The following is a 24,680-nucleotide window of genomic DNA, read 5'->3' as shown; positions in this document are numbered from 1 at the left end:
GTACATGTGGAATCTGAAAATCAGATTCCAAATCTGTGTTCTAATGGTTCCTAATGAAAGCTGAAAAGGCGCGAAAGTGCCAAAAGTAATGTTTCTCTGTCTGGGGATCGGCGGCTGGGAAAGCAAGAGCACTCGGTGCTGGAGGCTCTGGGGGCGGGTCCCGACTCACTATAAAGGAAGTCAGAAGGGGAGGAATCCCAGAAATTCTGGAGGTGAAAATTCTCTTTCCTAGATTCAGAGGAGAATTCCGAAGATCGGGGAGGGAGAGCTGAGTCCCCGACGCAACGTCGCCGGGACAGCCGGCAGGGCCAGAGGGAGGCGACCCCGGGGGGAGGACGAAGACGGCACTTGTTGACAGGGTTGTCTTCCTCTTTCCCAGCTTTGGAGAAGGTGACAGGGGCGTCTCTCCCCCGCCCTCGCCCTTCTTCTCGGCCATCCTTGCTGCATTCCAGCCGGCGGCCTGTGACGACGCAGAGGAAGCCTGGCGCAGCCACATCAACCAGCTCATGTGCGACTCGGACGGCTCCTGTGCGGTGTATACATTTCATGTGTTCTCCTCCTTGTTTAAGGTACGGGGCCCAGCGCCCGGAGGACTGCGTCTCGTAGCGGGGCCAGCTAGCTTCCGGTGGTGGGAGGCGTGGTGGTTTCGTTCTGGGTTTGTACTCTTTTCTGCTCCGGGTACCCCTCAGTTGCCTCTGACCCCAGCCTTTCTTCTGTTTAACCGTAATCTGCACAACCTTCCCAAACTGGTATTGCAAAGGCCTTGCCCCCTCCCACCCCCCGCCGCGAGGATGCAGTCCACGTGCTGTTCGCTTTTTTTTTTTTTTTAAATTTTATTTTTTTTTTTTAGAGGGAGGGAGAGTGAGAGAGAGAGCCCAAGAGGGGGTAGGGTCAGAGGGGGGAAGCAGACTCCCTGCTCAGCAGGGAGCCCGACGTGGGACTCGATCCGGGGACTCCGGGATCACGACCTGAGCCGAAGGCAGTCAGTCGCTTAACCAACTGAGCCACCCAGTCACCCTGTGCTGTTCGCTTTTGTTGTTCTGGCTTTTGTGGATGTCATCCATCCCAGGCAACCGTGACACCAGAACCATCGAGTGGTACCTTCTAACAAGCCTATCCTGCATCCCGTTGTTTCTCTAAAGACACTTCCTCTATCTCTCCTTTTTCTTCATTATTCGTGTTTAGCCTTTTGTTGTCTTTTCTCTCTTTTCCCCCTTATGAGTTCCTTAAACGTGTCCTACGTAGATGCTTCTGAACACATGAATGGTCATACTTTGCTTAGTCCGGACAGGGTGTGCGCAAATTACAGAGGCCCCTTCCTCCAGACCGGTGCAGTACCGAGTGTGGCCAGCAGAGGGCAGGCTGGCTCTCAGTCCCTCAGCCAGGCACCTGTGGCATCTTGCCCACGGCTCAATGTAGCAGTCTCTGCGAGGACACCTTCAGATTTCACTTGTTATCCCCAAACACACTTACAACAATGGCTGAACCAAAGAGATGGAGGGAACTCGATTTCTGAGGGGTGCTTGAAGGTTTATTTTGATGCCTGCCTGTCTGTTGGTGTGCAGATCCCTGTCAGTTCCGTTATGTATCCTGTTCTGAACTTTTACTCCAAATTTCATCAAGTGATTGGTGGAGGGTGGGAGGCAGCAAAAGAAGAGAAACGCGGCTTTTTATGAAGAAACCCCGAAGGTCTTCTGTCAGCACTGGAGTTAACTGGCTCTGTGTGCTTTATTTGAAGGCGATCCTAAGAAAGTAGCAGGGCTGGGAATAATGCTCAGCCAGGAAGATGAGGTTATAGGTGAAGATCGACTGACATGGAAACATAGTTACCATAGAGTTTAAGAGAAAACTAGTTTTAAAAAACCAGTGTGTACAGTACTTTTTTTTTAATATTCAGAAAATAGTGAAGATTATATACTAGCAGTTCACTATAGTTTATTCAGGGTGATGAGATTATGGGTGTCTTTTTTCCCCCTTCTTTTTACTTTCTTTCAAGTTCCTAATTTCCTATAATGAAGAGGAAATTAGCATTTTTTTCTTTCTTTCAGCATTTTTTTCTAAACCTGTATTTGATAACCCACAAAACAGAATTGCCACTAATAATACAGGGGAAACATGGAAAGGGACAATGAGTTCCAGCCTCCAGTAGATGTGAGTGATGGGCGAGTGAATGGACAGACAAGAGTGGAACCCCTCTACACTGTTTTATAGGTTGAGTTCTGTTGAGTATATCATGAAAGGGGGACCATAACCTGGTTGGCCTGAGGGATGGGCCCACTCATTGATTACCTTAAGAAGAGCCATGGCAGAAGGGAAAGGCAGGATAATCAGGAATTCTACTAAAAGTGGAATCATCTGCCTTAAAAAATTTCCAACCCAGGAAGCCGCAATTTAGTTAGTATAAAAAGTAAAGTCTGGGGGCACCTGGGTGGCTCAGTCAGTTGGGTGTCTGCTCTCGGCGCAGGTCATGATCCCGGGGTCCCGGGATCTAGTCCTGCATCAGGCTCCCTGCTCGGCAGGGAGTCTCCTTCTCCCTCTGCCTCTGCCTGCCACGCCCCCTGCTATAGCTCTCTCACCCATTTTTTTGGAGAATTATATACCAGTAGTACTAACAGCTACAGTTTCAGTGTTATTGTGCTGCTCTCTGCCAAGTTTTCAGTCTCCTTTCAGCGACATCTTTGAGAAAGTCGACTGGACAAACTAAAGTTGTATCTGAGATTAACTGGAGGCTGGAGGGGCTGTTAAGCTTAAGAGAGAAAAACAATTGTTTGCTGAGAGATAAGAACTCCAGAAACACTCTTAACACTGAGCCAGACTGAAATGTTAAAACAAACCATGAGGAAGTTACCATTTGAGGCAAATTTACTTGTTAAGGACTTAGGAACAAAGGAATTTATTTTTAATATCATTCTGAAGTCTCTTTTAAAATAATGGCCAATGGTTAATAATTTAAGTTTGGCTGTTGTAGTAATTTTTTTCTTATTATGGTCACTAGACTGTGCTCAATTTTCACATCCTGAGCAATACTCTTCCCTCTGCCCGGCATGCCTGTGTCCCCTGGGCCCTCAGCTGTACTCCCAGCGACACACAAACCCCTCACTGGAGCTCACTGCAGCAAATGAAGACTTCCTTTCTTTCTCCCATTCTGTCACCTGGGATCCCAAGCACATTGTGGTTCCATGTGTCATGCTTGTCACATTCTATGAGAATTAGTTATTATCTGTTTCCCCCCAAGAGGGCAAGTAATGGTGTCTTATGGCTAGCATGGTTGCTAACACACAGTAGGTGCTCAGTGAACATAGGATGAATAAATGGGAATCTTTTTTAGTGGAATTCTTAAACGGACATGTGACTTGATGACAGTAGACCAGCAGGTTGTCCCATGAGCTGGGAGGTGAGGCTGGGCCCTCGGGTAGGGGGCACTTTTGGGTTTGAACTTTATTTTTCCATTCATGTATTAGATTAATCCCTATGTAGCTTATCTGCAATAATAATCATACAAATGTGTACCTCTTATTTCAGTTTTTAATATTACATTTAGCCTTGGGGCACCTGGGTGGCTCAGTCAGTTAAGTGTCTGACTTTAGCTCAGGTCATGATCTCAGGGTTGTGGGATAGCGCTGTCATCGGTCTCCCTGCTCAGCGGGGAGTCTGCTTCTCTCTCTCCCTCTACTCCTCCCCCACTTGTGCTCTCTCACTCGCTCTCTTTCAAATAAATAGAATCTTAAGAAAACATATTACATTGAGCCTTAAGAACTTTCTCAACTGTTATCAAATGCTATGTGATTGAGAGCCATATGAGTCACAAAATAGGTATTAATACAATATGCTGGAAATGAAATACATTCCAGGCATGCAGTCTATTAAGCTGTTGTCATGTCCCCCCCATGTCTGTTTACTGTTCTCCTACATTTTCCTGTGAGTTTGAAGGCCACATTTCCCTGTATTTAGTTGGATTTGGGAGGGGTAGAGAGGAGGTAATTGCCAAAATAATTTGGTTTTAAAAATGAGGAATTGATTTCCAATGGTCCAGCGTGACCATCTTTCCAAGTGTCTCAGCCATCATATGTCCTTCCTGCTGCTCCTGGGTTAGGATGTCGTCATGGTATCACACAGTGCCTCCAAATGATGTGATGTGTTTATACGGAAGTCAGGTGAGGACAAAATGAGTGTATATCCCCTCAATATCACCTGCCTTTATATAAGAGGCTCTCAAGTTCCCTGACAGATAGCTTCCCAGACCTCACCTTATCCTTAGGTCAAATGGAAAGAACCCCAAACTCTTTGGGGACCTGAATGCTACTCCCGGCTCTGCCATTCAACTAGGTGTATGATGCTAGACATGGCATTTCTCGTTCTTTCTGCTCTAACATTCAGTCGTTTTTTTTTTAATTTTTTTCTAACTGTACATAAAACTAACTTAGCCCCATAAAGACATATGTATGCTCTGCATTATGCCAAAATTCTCATGTATATGAAGTAAAAAATCATTAATATGCAACATGGTTGGCATTTCTCTAATATAAAGCATAAAGAATCAGCCTGCTGTTGTTGGGGGACATCTACTTTCCTCCCAATAGGGCAGAGAGGATTTCTCCTGGATTTGATTCCACAACTCAAAAGGTATGACATCTCTTTGAGGAAAGCCAATGCCTAGGACTGGAATTATTTTTTGGTTAAATATTGTGTTCCTTTTGTTAAAGATACTGTGTGTTGGAAGCTTAAGGGCTAGAACATGTTCCCATTTTGGCACTGACACAGGCACCATGACTCAGATTCTTCCTAATTCCGGTTTTGTCCTCAGGCAGTATAGGAGAAACTAGCTCTTAGGAAGCTTTGTCGATTTGTGGAAGGAGTATGAACTCTGGAGTCAGGCTCATCGTTCCTCTGTGACTTACAAGCTGCATGACATTAGGCAAGTCAGGTCTGAACCTTGACTTCTTTCCCCGGTTGTGAGGATTAATGAGTCTACATAAGCACCACTATGGGACAGACTTAAAGACACCAGAGCAGACGCGCTTTCAGAGGGAGATATTATTCCAGACCCACATAGCATTTACTTCCACTTTTCAGAGGCTCAAATGGCACTATTTTGATGCTATTTCTCAGGAAGCTGTGATCTTGGGGAACAGAAAAGCATTACATCTCATGACCTTTTCTAACTCGAGCACATTTACGTAATCTGAGTAATTTCTCACTGATCTGACAAACAAGTGAGGAGGACTCAAGTTGCTGACCAGCACTAACCACCAGCAAAAAGAAAAGCACCATTTATTTAAAAGATTTTAAGAGCATCCACGCTCTGGGAAATGACACTTTAGGAAGAAATTTGGTCCACACTGGGTGATTATTTACCTACTCCCTATCTCCCCCCCCCCACCTCTACCTAAGGACCTGCACTCATTTGATATTTTTATAAAGATTAAAAAATAGGTTTTTCTAGTGCATAAGTTAAAACTTGCCCTTTACAAATGGTAATTATTTTACCTTGCAGAATATTCAGAAAAGATTCTGCTTCCTAACCTGTGATGCGGCCAGTTACCTTGGAGACAATCTCCGGGGAATCGGGTCCAAGTTTGTCAGCTCTTCTCAGATGCTCACCTCCTGCTCTGAATGCCCTACACTCTTCGTGGATGCTGAGACTGTGAGTACCCCAGTCTCTGGCAGCAAATGGCTAGCCCAGCTTACTAAGGTGTGGAAATTCCAGGAAGCATGCTTGTGTTGTGGTTTGTCTGAAAGATACTGTCAGTGTTTGCGAGAAGCCCCATGTTGTGACATGACCCCCAAAGGCCTGAGTCTGCATAGTAATGACTGTACATTACCAGCCAAGGCCAAGTCATTTCAGAGAATCAGGAGAAAAATCCACCTTGGTGCCCCCTCCGTGTCCTTGGCACCTCTCTCCAATAACTCTGGCTTTGACAGCCATGAATAGGTGAGTGACCCCCCAGAGCTGACCTAGCCTGTCCCCACGATGCCAGGTTGGCCAGCCAGATGGGGCTCCAGAGGCAGTATGTCCTCACTTTGCTCACTCCCAAATCTCGCGTGGAGACTGATCGCCCCCTGGAGGGATTCATCCAGCCCAAACAGCAAGTGATGAGTTTGAGAGTTGGTTAAAGCATCCTCTGGCTGACTGCCAAATCATGACTTTAGGAATATAACTCTAAGCCTGCATGACGGGTGCGCTCTTTGGGGGCTCATGCCCCCATGCATATCACACAACCATCTCATATGCTGAGTAATTACTGAATTTAGAACCAACGCGGATGTGCTTTGATTTCAAAAGTCTCTGAAGAATGAGTCTTTCCAGGAACTTGGTGGTTAGCTACCTTGCAGCAGGGAATACAGTAAGAGAAATCATTCTATATTAAAGGATTTAAAGTTCAGATTAACTATAAAATCAGTGTGAAAGTCTATTTGGAGGTCTGTCTTCACACTACTTGGAATATTACTAGATGAAGGCACTAGAGTTCATGCATAAAATGGAGATATTTAACGTGAGCTCCTACAGACACTTGTTAAGATTTGAAAGTCTATACTGATATGGAGAAAACAATATTTTCATGGGAGATTTGGATTAGCGAGCTTGTAGTCAATTGCCATTGCGGCTGATCGTGGAACAAAATTACACGTTGCACAGCTTACTAAAAATGGAGCCACTGGTCCTCACTTTGCATTATTTCTAAATATATTTCTCTTCTCTCTCTCTGTAGCCACGCCTGTGTGCGGTTATCTTTCTGATTGTTTTAATACAAATGATTTTCCTGTCTTTAGCTCCTTTCTTGTGGACTTCTGGACAAACTCAAGTTCAGTGTTTTAGAACTGCAAGAATATTTGGATACTTACAACAACAGAAAAGAAGCCACTCTCTCGGTAAGTTTTTGTGTTTCTGTGCATATACATTCAGTTAAAATCAAATGAACCCCACCACTATGAGCCCTGGGGAGGTGTTGTGATTAATTTAAGATAGGATCTTTGGAAGAAGACAGACCTCATCTATTCCTCTGTTAGGGACTACAGTTCCAATTGAATAGTGCTAGAACTGTCAACAGTATGGATGATACAAAAATGATGTCTACAAATGAGAAGTCTTCAGCTTTCATTTTTATCCCGATAGTTTCCCTACCCAGAAATTGGAAAACATGAGTATCTGCTTGAATTTGTCTCCTTGTCAATGTCATTAACTTTTCTCAGAGATTTAATAAAATTGTTATTTATTTCCTTCCAGTGTTTGCCTCACCTGAACATAGATGGGGTGGATCTCAGCTCTCTCCTCTTAACTACTCTCAGTAGCTGCCTATCCCTGACCTCATTGCTTCTCCTGGCCTCGACTCCTGCTCCTTACTCTTTTTTTTCCTTCACAGATCTAGACTGTAAAATGTTAGAGACAGAAGTGATCCAGAAACCAGGCATGCAGAGCCCCTGATTTCTGACAAGCAATTGAGTGTAATATCTATGGGACACTTTTTATAATATGCCAAACACTATAGAAAAGACATGAATTTTGAAATCAGATGGACATGGGTTCAAATCACAGTTCAGCTACTTAAGGGTTAGTGACTTTGGATAAGTTACTTACCTCCTTATCTCAGATTCGTCATCTGTAAGACAGTGATAATAACTAATTTGCAGAATTGTTGTAAGGATATAACAATTATAATAGTCATAGCATGTAGCCTTTCCTGCGTCCTTTCTACGTGTCCAACAACCTGATCAGAGTTATATCTCTTAAATTAAATAATGGAATGCTCACAACTACCCTGGAGTTGCTATTATTGTCCTCATTAGCTAGGAGGTGGAAAGTTGTATTGAAACCCAGGTCTATGGGATTCAAAAGTCCATGTGCTTAAACACAACACAGTATTGCCTTTAAAACAGAAATAACCTACGTAAACTGCCCAGCACAGTGCCTCATACACAGAAGACATTCATTATACAGTTACTTGTTTTTTGTTTGTTGTTATTGTTGTTATTGATCTTTTCATGATCTACCCAAGGGCGAGAGTTCTGACATTCTACTATAACAATTCCCATTGTCTTCTACTTCTTTGGCTTTACTGGTCATGGCTTTCCCCCTTCTCCGTCATCAGTTAATAAAAATAATCCTTCCATTCTTCTCAGTGAACAAACCAATCTTTTGATGTCAGATGTGAATTTCAGTTCTTCAGTGCTTGTTGTTTTGTGCCCCGGGGTTCCTTTTTCCATCTGTATTAGTTACTATCTGTATTAGTTACTATCCCAGATACTTAAGGATGTCAGAATCTCTACATAGCTGAACTGTTATTTTAATAGCCTTTCTTACATTGAAGTAGACCTGCCCCCACAGAAGCCACCCAATATCACAGAGAGGTAGGTGGGCCATGAGTCTAGTTGCATGGTCCAGAATCCCCCAGCCTGTGAGGAATTGTTGGTTTTATCTCCCAGTCTCAATCATATGAAAGGTGTCTAACTGTATATGATTTTTTCGAGTTTATACATAAAAGAGGAATGGTCTGGTGAAACCATCCTCCAGGAATGTTATTATCACAATGCTGAAATTATATATTTAAATGAGCATCATAAGGGGTACTGGGTGGCTCAGTCAGTTAAGCGTCTGCCTTCAGCGCAGGTCATAATCCCAGGGTCCTGGGATGGAGCCCCGTGTCAGGCACCAGCCGGGAGTCTGCTTCTCCCTCTCCCTCTGCCCTGCTCATGTGCTCTCTCAGTCTCTCTCTCTCTCAAATAAATAAATAAAATCTTTTAAAAAATAAAAATAAATAAATGAGCATCACCGAACCCATATGAAGATATTTTAATCTCAAATAGATTATCTTCAACCAGAAAAAAATAATTTCAAAAAGGCATTACCGCAAAATTTTTTATTACTGTCATTAGAAGCTTCATCAATTTTCCCTGACAGGACTGATGAGAAAAATGTTCTCAGGACATCACTGATTTTACCTATGTCTGCATCTCTTTCTGACAACAGTGGCTTGCAAATTGCAAGGCAACATTTGCAGGAGGATCAAGAGATGGAGTAATTACCTGTCAGCCAGGGGACTCGGAAGAAAAGGTAATGAAAACCTGTTAGAATTTATCTTTCCATGCCCTGACAGCGTGTGTTGATTTTGACCCACCCGAGAAGCATAGAGCATGAGAAAGGAAGCCGTGCAATGGGTCACCCCATTATATTCACAAGAAGAGCAAGAGTAAGACGGGAGGATGTTCAGGCCACGCATGACTGTGTGTTGATGGGATTCGTGGGGAGGGGAGTCTTCTTTTTGGAAAAGCAGAGGTATAAAAATGATCTTTTTGCTGGACATCATTTAACTATACTAATCATTCCCTAATAAATAAATCTGCTCTTCCTTTAGAATATAAAACCAGATTTCATTCATTCTTCACCGAATCACTTAGTTTCTTCAGTGAAGGAAATCTTTGTTGACCTTTCAGCAATCACTCTAACACAGATATGATTTTTTTCTCATTTAGAATTGCTTTAAATATACATGTCAGACCAGCTGGCTTGTAAATGTGTGCTGTATTGTCAAGGCGGTGGGGCAGAAGACTATGAATGGATTAAAATCATTCATTCTGCAGTTATGTACTAAGTGCCTCCTATGTGGTCCACATGGTGGATATGAAAATGAACTTGTGGAGCTTCCGATCTTGTCAGGGAGGACGGACATTAGTCAAAAAATCATATAATGCAAACAGCACCAAGTGCTATTAAGGAAAGAACCATAAGCTATGCAAGAAGGTAGCAAAGGAACCTGACCAAATGGGGAGGGCAGTTCTGAGATGCCTTCTCCATGGAAGTACCGTCTCCGTGGAGATCTCAAATGTGAGCCAGAGGTAGCCAAGTGAAGGGGAGTGAGTAGAGAGCCTGTGCAAAGGCCCTGAGACAGGAGGGGACGTGGCCCTTTGCAAGAACTGAAGAGAGCCTGCGTGGCTGCAAGTGTAGAAAGCAACTTGGAGAAAAGCTTGAGAAGAGTCAGCAGAAGCTGGCAGAAACCAGACCGTGCAGGGCTTGGGTGTTTATCTTCACAGCAGTGGTAGGCAACTGAAATGTTTTAATGGGTGGGTAGGATTAGAGTCAGGCTCCTGCATTCTACTCTGGAAACAGACTGAAGTGCGCCAGAGTGGATTAGGGAAGTCAGGTGAGGAGGCTGCTGCCCAGTCAGGCAGAGGTGCTACCTTGGCATTACCTCACCACTACTGAAAAAAGCATTTTGGACTGTGCACCCTTCAGAGGATGAGAAACCATCTTCCTGTGTTAGACACACAGTGCTTTACTAAGGTGTAAAAACAAACAAACAAAAAACATTGAGGGGTAAAAATTTTCAACAGAATACCAGTGGTTCTCAATCTGGTAATTGTTTTGAACAAGTCTGCTGTCCTGAAAGTAACTATCCTTGCTGTGGGTGAGTCCCCAGGTGAGCCCCTTGGTAAGTGTTAGTGAAGAGGTATGAGATTGAACAAGCAAACTACAAGACTGAGAAATATCTAGATAGGGTTCTAACATGTGGGTTGCATTTCCACATCACTGCCCTCCTTGAGGACATTCTATTTCACGTTGTGTCTTACAGAAAACTTTCATATCCCTGTCGTCATTGATCTTCCGGGGCGTGGGAGGCGGGGCAGACAGCAACAGCCCCATTTTAGATAAGGAAACCAAGGAAACCAAGTGACTGGTCCAAGGCTTCATGGTTGATAGGCAACGGGCTAAAACATGGCCTGGCCGCAACATCTGGAAACAGGCAAATGTACATAACAAATGGTGTATCTATATTACATTTTAAAAATATGGGTTTTATGACATCACATGAGATGTCTCTAGTAAGCATAGCTGAATGTGCAGTTCAAAATACAACAGACTCTAGCCTTTCCATCAGTCCCTGCCTATGTATCTGTGATGTGCTACCTCAAATGACTTGTGACTCTGATTTTCACTGAATAACCTGTGCCATGAGCATACCCCAAAAGTACCGCGTTAACTACATCACACACACACACACACACACACACACACACACACACACACACACACAGGATATGTTACAGATTTTTTGGCCACCCAGTAGCACCCGCACCTTTTGATTCCAGGCTCAATCCTCCCTCCACTATACTCTGCTATTAAAATAAATTCAGTCCAGAGAAAAGTTACCAAGTTATGACTTACAATTAGCAAAAACCTAGTCTAATTCATGAAACAGTTTGTCTAGGACTATAAAAATAGTTATCTAAATGTTTACCCTCAATCATCTAATTCGGTTATATTCTCTATAATCAAATCTCCATCAGGAGAATGCATTAATACCTTGCAGATTTTGGGGAATGAGGGTTAAAACAAAATCTATTATTTATTTGTTCATTTGTTTACAGCTTCCTGCTGAAATCTAAGAACTCAGGACTTCCAGTTAAATATCCTCTTCCCCAAACATTCCAATTTTCAACTATGTGTCTCTGTTGTGCTTACAGTTTATTTTTGTGGCTTTCTTTTGTTCAGTTGCCCCCTTTTTTCCCCATTTCTTCTCCATGTCCCTCAAAGAAAGATTTCTCTTGTTTTTGCTTAATCTTCTTACCTCTTACCGTTTTTTTTCTTTTTCATTTCCTCCTTTTCTCCCCCTTTCTGTGCATCTGTGTTGTAATCGTGTTTCTTCTCATCCCTTTTCTTGTTTTTAGACTTCATTTCTTCATTCAAGTATTTATATGTGTCAATTCTGTTTGCATTATAATAAAGGCTGGAGAACACAAACATGGAAAGAAGAAACTGTTTTCAAGCACTGTACATATAAAAACACATTTGATCTTTTACAACAGTCCTTGGAATGGTTTTTCCAATTTTGCAGATAAGAAAGTTGAGGCTGAGAGGCTACCTCTGCAGGCCAGATTCTTCCCCTCCCCAGAGTTCATACTTTCTCTTAGTTTAAAGGTAAAAACATACACATAAAAAAGGATAGAGGACAATTTCCAGCATCTGTCTAAAAGTCTGTATGGTTTTAGGAACCTGCATAAAACACCCAGCAGGGAGGAAAGTGGGCTTGCTAGGAAAAGGTCAACATTAAGGCCAAATTCTGAGTCTGATGTTTCCAGCATTTTTGCAAAACCAACCCAGCTCTCTTCCCATTACTGGTATTAGCTCAGTGCGTTAGAATTTCCCTGCGTGGCTCATGGACACACTGATGACCAGAGAACCCAGACAATGAACAAATATCCTGAAGAAGAAGCTTCTGGTCCTTTGTATGTGACAGTTCTGAGGTCGAAGCTGGTCTGGAAGGCAAATTGTATACTATCTACTGGAGAGGGTGCTCTCCCACTGACTCAGGCAAGGCTTGGGTGATTTGTTTAAATCGTCGGGATACTGTTAAATTCTCTGTTTTCTTAGTAGACCCTGGAAGTAGTTTGTCCACCAGGCATGCAGCTCAAACCGCACATTCTCTAATCCCACCCACCTTACCTGAACCACTGCTGAATGTGAGGTCTGGCTAGGCACAGGGGGGAGTGTAGAAATGAGGAAGACTGTGTTCCCATCGCAGAGAACACTCCCAACAAGGCCAAAAATGGGCCATGAGGGCAAAGGCGGGGGGGGGAATCTTTACACGCTACTAAAGGTGGGCCTTGAGGATGGACGATGGTGTCACTCCACTGAAACAACAATCTTACGTCCAGAGTTGGCAGAGATATTATTTTGCTAATTAGAGCTACGGTTTGGCTTCTGTCCCAAAGCAAACCCAGCAAATGTTTGACCTCAGAGGACAGCTTACCCTCAAGTGATTCTCTCCAACTCGTTTGTTTAGTTAGGTTCCCTGTCTTCTGGAACAGTTTGAAGTTGCCAATTATTCTGAGCATGGAGGCAAGTGGAATGGGGATGGGAAGTGACCTTATGATTCATAGAATCTGTGTCTGAATGCAGACTGGGGAGTAAACCTGCCAGTGATTATTACAGGAGTGTTTCTGTTTCAGAGAAGTGTGTACTTTAGGAAGGGATTAGTAACTTGGCTTACTGAATTTAGCAAAATAAATTCTTGAGCTCTTAGGTCAGTCTGCCAGAGATGGTGATGGTGTACACGCAGGCATATGGAGTCTTCCCACCCCCAAGTCCTACCCAGCCCCAAACGGTCATTGCCACAAGCTGATTTCTGGTCATTCCAAACAAGTGGCATAAGTGAGAAGTCACTATGGATAGGTTTGTAGAAGAGAATATAACTCCTTGCTGGGTGTCAAATGTTTATTTTCCAGTTTCTCTTGTATTCTTAACATGAAGCTGCAGACATCAAAATAATATAAAAAGGTTACACTGGTAGCCTGTACACTTGTAACCCAATTCACAGACATGTTTTATTAAGCTTGTATGATGTTTTCTTAATTGGCCTGACATTTAAAAATTAAAATTGTCCACACATACGCATACATTCACAACAGAATGCCATCTCTGAAAAAGAAGAGCCAGCAACACTGGGCCTGCCTTCTTATATGGCGGTTGCGAGCTTGGGCTGAACATCAGCTGCCCCTCTGGTGTGCTGTCCACCATTTCCCGCCGCAGTGTTGATTCCTAATCCTGAAGGCAAGAGCCAGGTGCCAATCATCATGATGCTTGGACTGCTGTTTTTCTCATAATAGAAGAATGTGTCGCTGTACTTAAGGCCCCCAAGTGGAGAAGTGGAAAGCCAGACAGACAGGGCTGTGTGTTTCAAGAAAAATGGGCCACCCATTAGCACCCGCTTGAGAGAGTGTTACTCTTGCGTGTGTGAGAAACATCTCTCTGTATAAAAGATGCAAGCGCCTGTCTGTTGAACCGGCTCACTCGGGTGTTTGTTAGAGGAGAATTCTCTAGAATTCCTTTAAATTCTAGAATTCTCTAGAATTTCTTTTCTTTAAAGAAAAGAAAAATGTCTCTAATACTTGGGAAGTATTTTTGAGAGAAGGCTTATTTTAAAAGACAGGCATGATTAGTCAATGATTTAGGCTTCCAGGTGGTTATAATAGCCATTCTTCTAGAATAACACACGGCATACACTAAATAGAATTTAAGACAAGGAGTATGATCTGCATGTGTCTCATGAGAGCAGTTTCACTGATCTGCAGACCCTGCTTTACCCATGTTTTCTCACCCTGAGCAGAAGGGACAAAACTCTTCATGACCCTACAACAGCCCTTCTCATTAAGAATTTGGGTTTCCACCGACCTCTCCATTTCCTGCGGAATTCATCTGGAGTGGCTACCACTAGATAGTTTTAAGTGGACAGAAACGTGGGTCGGGAAGAAGAACCCCCCGCTCCAAGTGCTCTGGATGGCAGCACGAGCCTTAGCCTTTCAATTAATGAATATGGCTCACCTCCAGGGTCCTGTAGGGCTGGCCCTGGCAAAGCTGGAGATGTTTCCATTTCACTCATTGTAAGTGATTTTAGTTGGCACAGTCCCAATTCAACAGGTATTTCTGAGCACTACTTGAACATTTGACTCTTCACACTCAAGTGCAGTCATTTACATTTAGCCCAACTACATTTCATCTTATATTCCAATCATCATTCCAACTACTAGGGTCTTTTTTGGACACTATGCACGAGAAGCCTGCAACCTCTGTTCTTAAACAAACTGAACAAGAAAAGTTGCAGTTTCTGCAGTTAAACTGTAACCCATTAAACAGCACCCTTCAGTCAGTTACTCTTCCGTAAGGAATCCTCTTCCCCGCGTTGACTGAAAAGGAGTGTCTGCTGACGTTAAAGTTTTCTTAAAAATAGTAAATACCTCAGGCTGTGTAATCTGTATCATAGGCTTAAAGGTATTTGTCTTTCAAAGCTTTGAAAGATACCCAATGGCTAAGGTCCAAAAAACTACTCAGCACACACAATACAATATTCATCAGTGAGCCAGCCCCAAGTGATATTAGCAACAGCCAAGCACATGTTGATTATACCTACTTAGGAGATTAGATACATCTATGTATTCTTAGGCTAGGTTGTCTAAATTTTATCCCATTTAATTTAAACCAGTGGCTTTCAGAGATTAACTATGATGAAAGCAATAGCTATTACAGTACGCTGTGGCTCATCTTCTGTCATGATAAACATTTCTCAAATTTTTGCCTGACTGGCTATGTCCTAAGCATAGAACTCACTTAGAGAAGAATATAGAGAAGCAAGAATGGCTATGCTACTGTTAACAAACAAAAATTAGATTATTCGGCTTTTAAGCTACCCTGTCTATGATCAGTTTTTAACGTCTTGGTTTCTTGATCTTCTCGTTTTGAGAAAACATACCTCTAAATCCAATTTATAAATCAAGTTATATTAGGAGCGCAGGAACAGGGCGTGAAGAAAATCCTTCTGACCAAATAAAATGGTGCCATTCCCATAACATTTTCAAAAGAATCTTAAGTCACCAAAACATAAATATGTTCATAAAGACTTAGGAAGGGATTATTCTTAAAATCTGGATACAGGAAAACATTAGCACAAGAGGGATAAAAGGTTTTAACATTTGCCATAAAATCGCCCCCTAGAAAGGTATTTTTCACTATCTTTTGGGGAGCTCTAAATGCAAATGAGGCCCCGGCCTGTGGCCTAGAAAAGGATTCTAAGATATTGAATAGCAAGGCGGCTTGCACCAACCTACCTAAAAAGGAGCGTTTAAGAAGGATATTGAGAACTGGTGTGTGTCAAGTTGGCCATCCCCCAAGAAATACACTTTTGTGCCTTGAGAGCTGAGTGGGAGGAATTCATGGACAATGAAATTCCTCAGCACTAAGCTGGAGTCAAAAAGTCTCATTTGCCTTTATTGAACAGAGGACGTTCTGCTTTAACTGATTTGATGACCTTCTTGGATTACAACCTTGTTTTGGAAAACAGTAGAAAGATAGCAGTTTTTTCAGTACTTAAGGTTTGGTCATAAAAACGTCTAGGCATAAAGTTTTCTTCAAAATAGTAAATACCTCACACTGTGTAATCTGCGTCACAGGCTTCAATGTATTCATCTTTCAACGCTTTGAAAGATATTCATGGCCAAGGTCCAAAAAACTACTCAATAAACATAATACAGTAGTCATCAGTGTGCCCAACTCGTAGGATATTAGTAACAGGTGAGGCAAGAAGAGCCTCTCGGAGATTAGGAGAAGGTGTTGAGGGGGGTTGGTAGTGGTGGGGCTTTATGTCTGAAGATACTAATAAATAATTTGATAGTTTTATTTTGTGTGTGTAGTATACCATATATTAAATATAATACATTAAACTGATAATAACCCAGAGATTTATTTTAGAAAGAGCTTTAAAATAAGCGATTTTCCTATTAAGGATTAGAAACTAAGTTAGATATGTCTTTAAATATTTTGAAAATCCAGAACCAGGTATAGTGATCCATAATTAGGAATGGCCAAATTGATTTTTTTTAATATTCTGTCAGACTCTGATCATCTTTCCAACATACCCACACTTTCCTTAAAGCCAAGTCTATGGTCATGATATGATGACACCAAAAAATGGAAGCCATAATTGAACATGGCTCAGTTACAAATTTATATTATTCTAAACTACCCACCAGTTCTAGATTACTTTTAGAAATTGAGAACAAAATTATTACAAATGAAATACAAGAAAATTACCTGTATCTCACACTTGTTTGGGAGTATAAGACTAAGTTTACTCATTTGAAATGACTATATCTCACAGTCCTATAGAATATTCTTAACGAGGAAGGCAATCTGACTCTAAAAAGCCACTTAGATTGTTAATTATATTCTATGTTAATTGGATTGTCATAGTTTAGCAGATAGGAAGTGAAACGGATTAAAGACTGCCTTAACTAACAGGTAGCAAAAGTATAATTTGTTTGGGCTACAGTTCTTTCAGATTACTCAGTTGGTCTCCTCCCAGTTTTACTCCATTCACATATTATTCACAGTTAAACACTAAAACCTTCAAGCAATAAAAGTTTTGACTTCTGGTCTCCAAGACTGACAAAACCTAAACCAACTAATCAGAGAGTCTAAATGATTACCAATTATTTTTCAGTGATATGTTTCCCATTCAAGCTTCTTTTTAACTGGACCGCTGTGCATGTTGAATGGGTACGAGACGTGCAACCATTGATCGAGTTTGGGCAAGCAAATGCTAATACTGCTGACGGTTCTGCTCTTGGAAGAGGGCCATGCTTTCCGTTGCATGCATTACACTGACCCTGTACTTTCTTTCCTTTCCTTTGTTTCCTGTGCCATGCTTGCTGTGTAGCAAATGGAATCTCTTGCAGTAAGTTAACTTTCTTTCATACTCTTTGTCCATTTTAGGCATGGACCCATAACAAATCTTATTTTTACAGTTACTATTCTATCTCTTAGCATGTTTTCCCCTTTGCGTTTCATTTTATTTTATTTGGTAGACTGAGACATGCAGTGAATTAGTAGCATTCTGGGCTGCTTTCGTCCCAAAGTAGAAACTTAAGTTGCTATGAACTCTCATACTATCAGTGGGATATCTTGAGTAATAACCAGTACTATCCAACACGTAACAAAGGTCGGAGTTCTCATAGCTAGGTTTCACCCTAAATTTGTGAAGGTAACATTATGTTTTTAAAAAATATTTTTTTATTTATCTGCAAGTCTCTGGCAGTTATCTTTTACATCAGATTTTAAAAGATTTCCATAAAGAAAGGTTTAAATGATCAAAAAACAAAATGCTTTACTAAACCAAAGATCCAGTTTGGGTTAACTAATGAGTGTAGCTACTTCTTTAAACTTGTGTTTGGTATCAGCATTGAGAGATCAAATCAGTCTAAATCTAGAATTGTTATTTTCCCCCCAGGAGCCAGGGAAAGGACAAGAGAAAGAAAACTTCATTGAGCGTAGCCTTAGCCCGGACTTTCGTAACTTTTAACAATTAGGATCAAAATTCTATTAGCACTATTAATTGGATATTCTTCCTAAAGCCTAAATTTACATTCTTGTCATTTCTCTCCCTAAACTGATTTGGGGGAACAATTTTAAGGGACCTCAGAAGTTCTCCATTCTGAGCTGAGTTCTTTATAGTCCATTAGCAAAAGAAAGGCCCTATTTATCCTTACTTAACCACATTTGAACACTGAACAGTGACATGTTTCATTGACGCCACATATTTAACCCACTTTCCCTGGTGACTGCTGAGCCATGAAATTCTATCTCGTGAAGGCTCCTCTTTTCTTCCACAGACTTGCCATCCACCACCTAGGAGCTAACTCATTCTTAGAGTAAAACAGGCAAAGTATAGAGCCCATTACAAGCAGATACGGCTCAAAGAGTAGTACGATCGTTGGTGTTGGAATTACTCAAGATTTATTTTTCCCTCATAGTATACCTAAGTCATATAATGGAAACATTTTAAATTCCAGAGGTAGCTATAGGGCTCAAGGGCCATTTTGTATGACTCCTTTTAAATGTTCTTTCCACAGAAAGTTTTGAATGTTTCCTTAATTTCTCTTTTCTGTTAGCACTTGTAGCCCCCTTTTAACTTTGTAATTCAACAAATATTTACTGAGCACTGAGTAGAAGCATTGTCACTAAAACTGATACAACACCTTAGAGGATCATATGACTGACTGTTGTGTTTACACAGACTTTGAGATGAGTGTCTGCACTCTAAATGGCAGCCAAAATTGTCACATGGAGTAACCCCCCCCAGTTGCTGAATTTGACACCCAGAATGACTTAATGTTTTGCCTTTCAAATATACTTTTCATAATTGCTTTTGCTTTTTAAAACAATTTTAGCTTATAAAACTTAAGACAACTGCAATTAAGATGACCACAGCTATAATTTGTAGGGATTTAATTGGCAAACATAATGAAAATCCGGTGATTCACTGAGTCCCTTTATAGCGACCCCTCCTAATTAGTCATCTTCCAGGAGCTATTCTATCTTGTATTGTGAATTTCTCACTGATATTTATTGGCTGGATTTTGTTGTTCTGTTTCATCTGGAATAATAACAGCTAGTTCTGTTTCCTTGATTTAAAAAAAAAAATGTTTTTCTCCACCAAGATTTCCCTTGTTATACAAGAATGATCCTTAATAACTGTTTCTTCCCATGCACACTCTCTCTTTAGCAATTGGAACTGTGCCAGAGGTTATATAAGCTTCACTTCCAGCTGCTGCTGCTTTTTCAGTCCTACTGTAAGCTCATCGGCCAGGTGCACGAAGTCAGCTCCATGCCAGAGGTGAGCCGCACACCTCCCAACGCCAAGTCCTACCATGAAAATCATTCCTTTCCTTTTGGTCTCTCCCCCCAGCCCTTTTATAACTGTCCAAGTGATTTTATTCCCACATAACTGATTTGCTCAAACACAAGATTTAAATATGTGTTGTCTTTCCTTCCACTCTAGTTTGGCAGTGCCAGGACTAGGGCAAAGCAAGTGACTAGCCGAGGCACAAAATTTAAGGACAACCCTGAGAGTGAGTGCCTCCCTGATGCTATGCCGAGAGGCCTCACTTGGCTCACACTGATCCTGACCTTGGTTCTGGACATCCTTCTTTGAAAAAGTTCCTGTGTTATGGTTTTTCTTCTTTATATTTACTTTTTCATACTTGCCCTAACATTCGGATAAGAAGTAAATATCTACACGACGTTTGATTCTTTTCAGTTGCCCTGTCCCGCTTAGCATTAGGATGCTTTAATATTTTTAAAAGTAACAAACATATTACTTCCAAGAGAGCCAAAATTTTCCTAGAAGTGAAGAAATACTACTGCAACACAGTAAGTGAAATAATGGTGCTGTACACTGGATATTATGGAAGCGCAAATGTCAAGCATCTAATTCAGCTGGAGGTGAGGAGGTTGAAATAGGAAAGCTTTCTGGGGGAAATCACACCTGAGCTGATTCTTTTTTTTTTTTTTTTTTTTTTAATTTATTTGACAGAGAGAGCACAAGTAGGCAGAGTGGCAGGCAGAGAGGGAGGGAGAAGCAGGCTTCCCACTGAGCAGGGAGCCTAACGTGGGGCTCGATCTCAGCACCCTGGGATCATGACCTGAGCCGAAGGCAGACGCTTAACCGACTGAGCCACCCAGGCGCCCCAACCTGAGCTGATTCTTAAAGAAGGAGTTGGAGTTAGATGAAGTGAGGGCTAAGGAGAAATGTTCCATTAAGCAGCTGCAGCATGAGCATAAAGTGGTAAAAAAGAGAAGGGAACTACAGGGGCGCCTGGGTGGTTCAGTTGGTCAAGTGTCTGTCTTCAACTCAGGCCATGATCCCAGGGTCCTGGCATTGAGCCCTGTGTCCGGCTCCCTGCTCAGTGGAGAGTCTGCTTCTCCCACTCTCAAATAAATAAATAAAAATCTTCTTAAAAAGGGAAGCAAAAGGAACTTATTTTTTTTTAAAGATTTTATTTTAGAGAGAGAGAGAGAGAGAGCATGAGCAGGGGTAGAGGGAGGGGGAGAGAAGCCGACTCCCTCCTGAGCACGGGGTTTCATCCCAGGACCCTGAGATCATGACCTGAACTGAAACCAAGAGTCGGACACTTAACCAAATGAGCCACCCAGGAGCCCCAAGTACAAGCAATTTAGTATTGCTAGAATATGAAATGCAAACCAAAAAGGAATAATCTGGCACAAGAGATAGGTAAGGGTTAGATGACAGAAGATACTGTGCCTGGGAATGTTTTAGTTAGATTTTTATGGCAGGGATGTGAAGGGTGGATTTGATGACACATAGGCTGGAGACAGGAGAATAGTCACTAGGTTGTTGAAATAGCTCAGACAAGGATGAGGGTTTCAACCAGGACGGAAGGGCTAGGTATGGAGAGAGGACAGAAAATGAAAGAAAGACTTAGCACAAAAGGCCAATGAAACTGATTAGGGGTCGAGGGCAATGCTCAGGTTCCATCTCCAATGAACCAGGTGACCCATGGTGCCATAGCTGACACAGGGATAAAGGAGGACTGAGGCCACTCTACATCCACGCGTGTTGGTCAGGGACTCTATCTGCCTACTAGACCATACCCAGGTTTAATGACGTCTTGCAAGCAGTTCAGTGGGAGGATCTGAGGTCAGAGGAGAGATGTGGACTAAAGGTGCAGATGTGCTGGTCATCCATGAACAGCCCATCCTACCAAGAGCAGTGGGGTGAGGACGGAGCCCGAGAAACCTCACGTCAGAGGAGGGTAGAGGAGGAGACACACATGACAGCCTTGTTACCATATTTATCACTTAGTTTGATAAAAGGAAAATGACTGACTAGTTTTTAAGTATACTTTTAAATGCCAATTTCAAGGGAGGGGTATGAAGATCTCTTCACAAACCAGGCTTCCTCCACAGAATTACAAATTATTAGATTAAAGAGAACACAGTTAATGCAAGTTATAGGACATGTTGTCAAGATAAAGTTTGCTATTCTAGCAAATATTAACAGGAACCTTAGAGTCCATCTCTGCTCAAAAAATAATGCACATGAAAATGTAACTCATGTCATTTCCCATATTTAAAAGCAATTCAGGTTTCACTTTAGAGTAATAAATTATGTATTCATATCATGTATATTATGCATAATTATTTCAATCTAACAAATTTAAAGTGAATTTCTCCTTAATTATTTTAAATCTAGGGAAGTCTTAAATGGCTATACACACTTACACATAGTATATAAAACATCCCTAGCTTTGAAATAATTAAGATATTGACTTTCAAACTTAAAAATTATATATATAAAATACTCTAATATTCTTTTTAATTAAAGTATACTTGACATACAGTATTATATTAGTTTTAGGCATACAACGTAGTGATTTGACATTTATATACATTAGGGAATGCTACCCCAGCAAATGTAGCTTCCATATGTCCCCGAAGTTATTACAATATTATTTACTCTATATGCTGTAATTTCATCCCTGTGACTTTATAACTGGAACTTTGTACCTCTTAATCCCCTTCACATCTTTCACCCATCCCCCAGCTCCCCTCCCCTCTGGCAACCACAAGTTGGTTCTCTATATTTGAACCTGTTTGTTTTTTTTTTAGATTCCACATATAAGTGAAATCATACAGTATTTGTCTTTTTCCATCTGACTCACTTAACTTAGCGTAATACCTTCTAGGTCCATCCGTGTTGTCACAAAGGCAAGATCTCATTCTTTTTATGGCTGTGCAGTTATCCAGTGTGTGTGTGTGTGTGTGTGTGTGTGTGTGTGTGTGCACGCGCGCACGCGCCACATCTTTATCCATCCATCTATCAGTGGACACTTGGGCTGCTTCCATATCTTGGCTATTGTAAATAATCCTGCAATAAACAAAGGGGTGCATTTATCTCTTCAAATTAGTGCTTTTGTTTCCTTTGGGTAAAATACTGAGTAGTGGAATTGCTGGATCATAGGGTAGTTCTATTTTTAGTTTTTTGAGGAACTTCCATACTGTTTTTCACAGTGGTGAACCAATTTATCATCCCTGCAAACAGTGCACAAGGGCTTCCTTTCTCCACATGCTTCCCAACACTTGGTCTTATCTTTTTGATAATAGCCATTCTGACTAGTGTGATATGATATATAGCTCATTGTGGTTTCAATTTGCATTTTCCCTGATGACTGGTGATGTTGAGCATCTTTTCCCTGGACTGTTGGCCATCTGTAGATCTTCTTTGGAAAAACGTCTATTCAGGTCCTCTGCCCATTTTTTTCATCAGATTGTATGAGTCTTTACATATTTTGGAGATTAACCCTTTATCAGATACATCATTTACAAATATCTTCTCTCATTTAATAGGTTGCTTTTTCATTTTTTTATGGCTTCCTTTGCTGTGCAAAAACTTTAGTTTCATGTAGTCCCAGTTGTTTATTTCAGCTTGTTTTGCCCTTGCCTGAAGAGACCTATCCAAAAAAATATTGATAAGACCAATGCCCAAGCATTTACTGCCTATGTTTTCTTTTAGGAGTTTTATGGTTTCAGGTCTTACGTGTAAATCTTTAATTCATTTTATTTTTGTACATGACATAAGAAAGTGGTCTAATTTTGCGAACACTTTTTAGTGAAAAGATTTTTTTTCTTCTCCATCATATATTTGTGCCTTGTCAGTTAATTGTGTACATATGGGTTTATTTTTAGGTCCTCTGTTCTGTTCCAAGCATCTATGTATCTTTTTGTTCCAGTACCATACTGTTTTTGATTACTATTACTATTACTATTACTATTACTATTACTATTACTATTACTATTACTATTGTAGTATAGTTTGAACTCTTGGATTGGGACACCTCCAGCTTTATTGTTCTCTCTCACAATTGCTTTGGCTCTTGGGGCTCTTCTGTTTTTCCACACAAATGTTGGGATTATTTGTTCCAGTTCTATGAAAAATGCCTGTGGTATTTTGACAGGAATTGCACCAAAGCTATAGATTGCTTTGGGTAGTATTGACATTTTTAAAATATTTTCTTCCAATTCATGAGTGTGGTATCTTTCCATTTGTTTGTGTCCTCTTCAGTTTCTTTCATCAATGTCTTATAGTTACCAGAGTGTAGATCTTTTACCTCCTTACATTTATTCCTAGGTATTCCATTCTTTTTGAAGGAATTGTAAATAGGATTGTTTTCTCAATTTCTCCTTCTATCGTTATTAGTGTACAAAATGTGTGGCTTTCTGTATATTAATTTTGTATCCTGCAACTTTACTGAATTCATTTATCAGTTCTAATAGTTTTTTGGTGGAGTCCCTAGAGTTTTCTGTGTATAGTATCATGTCATCTGCAAATAGTGACAGTTTAGTGTCTTCCTTACCAATACGGATGCCTTTTCTTCTTGTCTGATTGCTGTGACTAGGACTTCCAGTTCTATGTTGAATAAAAGTGGCAAGAGTAGCCATCCTTGGCTTGGGTTCCTGATCTTAGAGGAAAAGCTTTCAGCTTTTCCCTGTTGAGTATGATATTAGCTACAGGTATGTCATATGTGACCTCTATTATGTTAATGTATGTTCTGTCTATACCCACTTTGTTGAGTTTTTTAATGAATGGATGCTGAATTTTGTCAAATGTTTTTTAATCTATTGAGATTAATCATAATTTTTATCTTTCATCTTGTTAATATGGCTTATCACATTGATTTGTAGGTCTTGAACCATCCCTGCATCCCTGAAATAAATCCCCTTGGTCATGGTAAATGATCCTTTTAACATTTTGTTGAACTCTGCTAATGTTTTGTTGACAATTTTTACATTTATATGAATCAGGAATATTGGCCTTTAATCTTTTGTCTGTACTGTGCTTGTTTGATTATCTGGATAATACTGGCCTTGTACAATGAATTTGGAAGCATTCCTTCTGCTTCAATTTTTGGAATACTTTGAGAAGGATAGGTATTAAATATTTTTTACATGTTCGGTAGAAGTCACCCATGAAGCTATCTGGTCCTGGATTTTTTGTTGGGAGTTTTTGGATTACTTATTCAATTTCATTACTAGTAATAGGTCTATTCAGATTTTCTATTCCCGATTCAGTCTTGAAGACTGAATCCATTTATTTCTACTCTAAGAAATGGAATTCATCCATTTCTTCTATGTTGTCCAATTTGTTGGTGTATATTTTTTCATAATAGTCTATTATAGTCCTTTGTATTTCTGTGCTGTCAGTTGTAACAGCTCTTTCACTTCTGATTTTATTCATTCAAGTCCTCTCTTTTTTTTCACGATGAGTCTGGCTACAGGTTAATCAGTTTTTCTTTTTTTATTGTGTATTTTATATTTTTTTTGTTTCAAGTTTTTAAAA

General features: G+C 40.8%; 2 protein-coding genes across 5 annotated transcripts in view; one reads left to right on the top strand and one right to left on the bottom strand.

The window, feature by feature from the left end:
* Nucleotides 1-24,680, top strand: part of FRY (FRY microtubule binding protein) — a 447,132-nt gene that overhangs the window by 415,416 nt on the left and 7,036 nt on the right. For 3 of the 4 annotated variants that reach the window (XM_073894719.1, XM_073894717.1, XM_073894718.1), the window contains 6 exons: nucleotides 380-569; nucleotides 5,495-5,644; nucleotides 6,772-6,870; nucleotides 8,966-9,049; nucleotides 17,202-17,219; nucleotides 19,047-19,157. In XM_073894719.1, the coding sequence (XP_073750820.1) occupies nucleotides 380-569; nucleotides 5,495-5,644; nucleotides 6,772-6,870; nucleotides 8,966-9,049; nucleotides 17,202-17,219; nucleotides 19,047-19,157 (652 nt within the window). The remainder of the gene's footprint in view (nucleotides 1-379; nucleotides 570-5,494; nucleotides 5,645-6,771; nucleotides 6,871-8,965; nucleotides 9,050-17,201; nucleotides 17,220-19,046; nucleotides 19,158-24,680) is intronic. The other variant, XM_025875084.2, reaches the window with a different exon arrangement.
* The window catches only part of ZAR1L (zygote arrest 1 like), a 64,579-nt gene continuing 51,006 nt past the window's right edge, over nucleotides 11,108-24,680 (bottom strand). The window contains exon 4 of the mRNA XM_073894720.1: nucleotides 11,108-11,720. Coding sequence (XP_073750821.1) covers nucleotides 11,709-11,720 — 12 coding nt within the window. The 3' untranslated portion in view covers nucleotides 11,108-11,708. The remainder of the gene's footprint in view (nucleotides 11,721-24,680) is intronic.

The sequence above is a fragment of the Callorhinus ursinus genome, unplaced genomic scaffold (genome assembly GCF_003265705.2).
Source record: "Callorhinus ursinus isolate GAN/ISIS: 27379988/994484 unplaced genomic scaffold, GSC_fseal_2.0 scaffold7, whole genome shotgun sequence".
Taxonomy (NCBI): domain Eukaryota; kingdom Metazoa; phylum Chordata; class Mammalia; order Carnivora; family Otariidae; genus Callorhinus; species Callorhinus ursinus.
The sequence above is the reverse complement of the archived record's forward strand: the minus strand, read 5'-3'. Positions and strand labels throughout refer to the sequence as shown.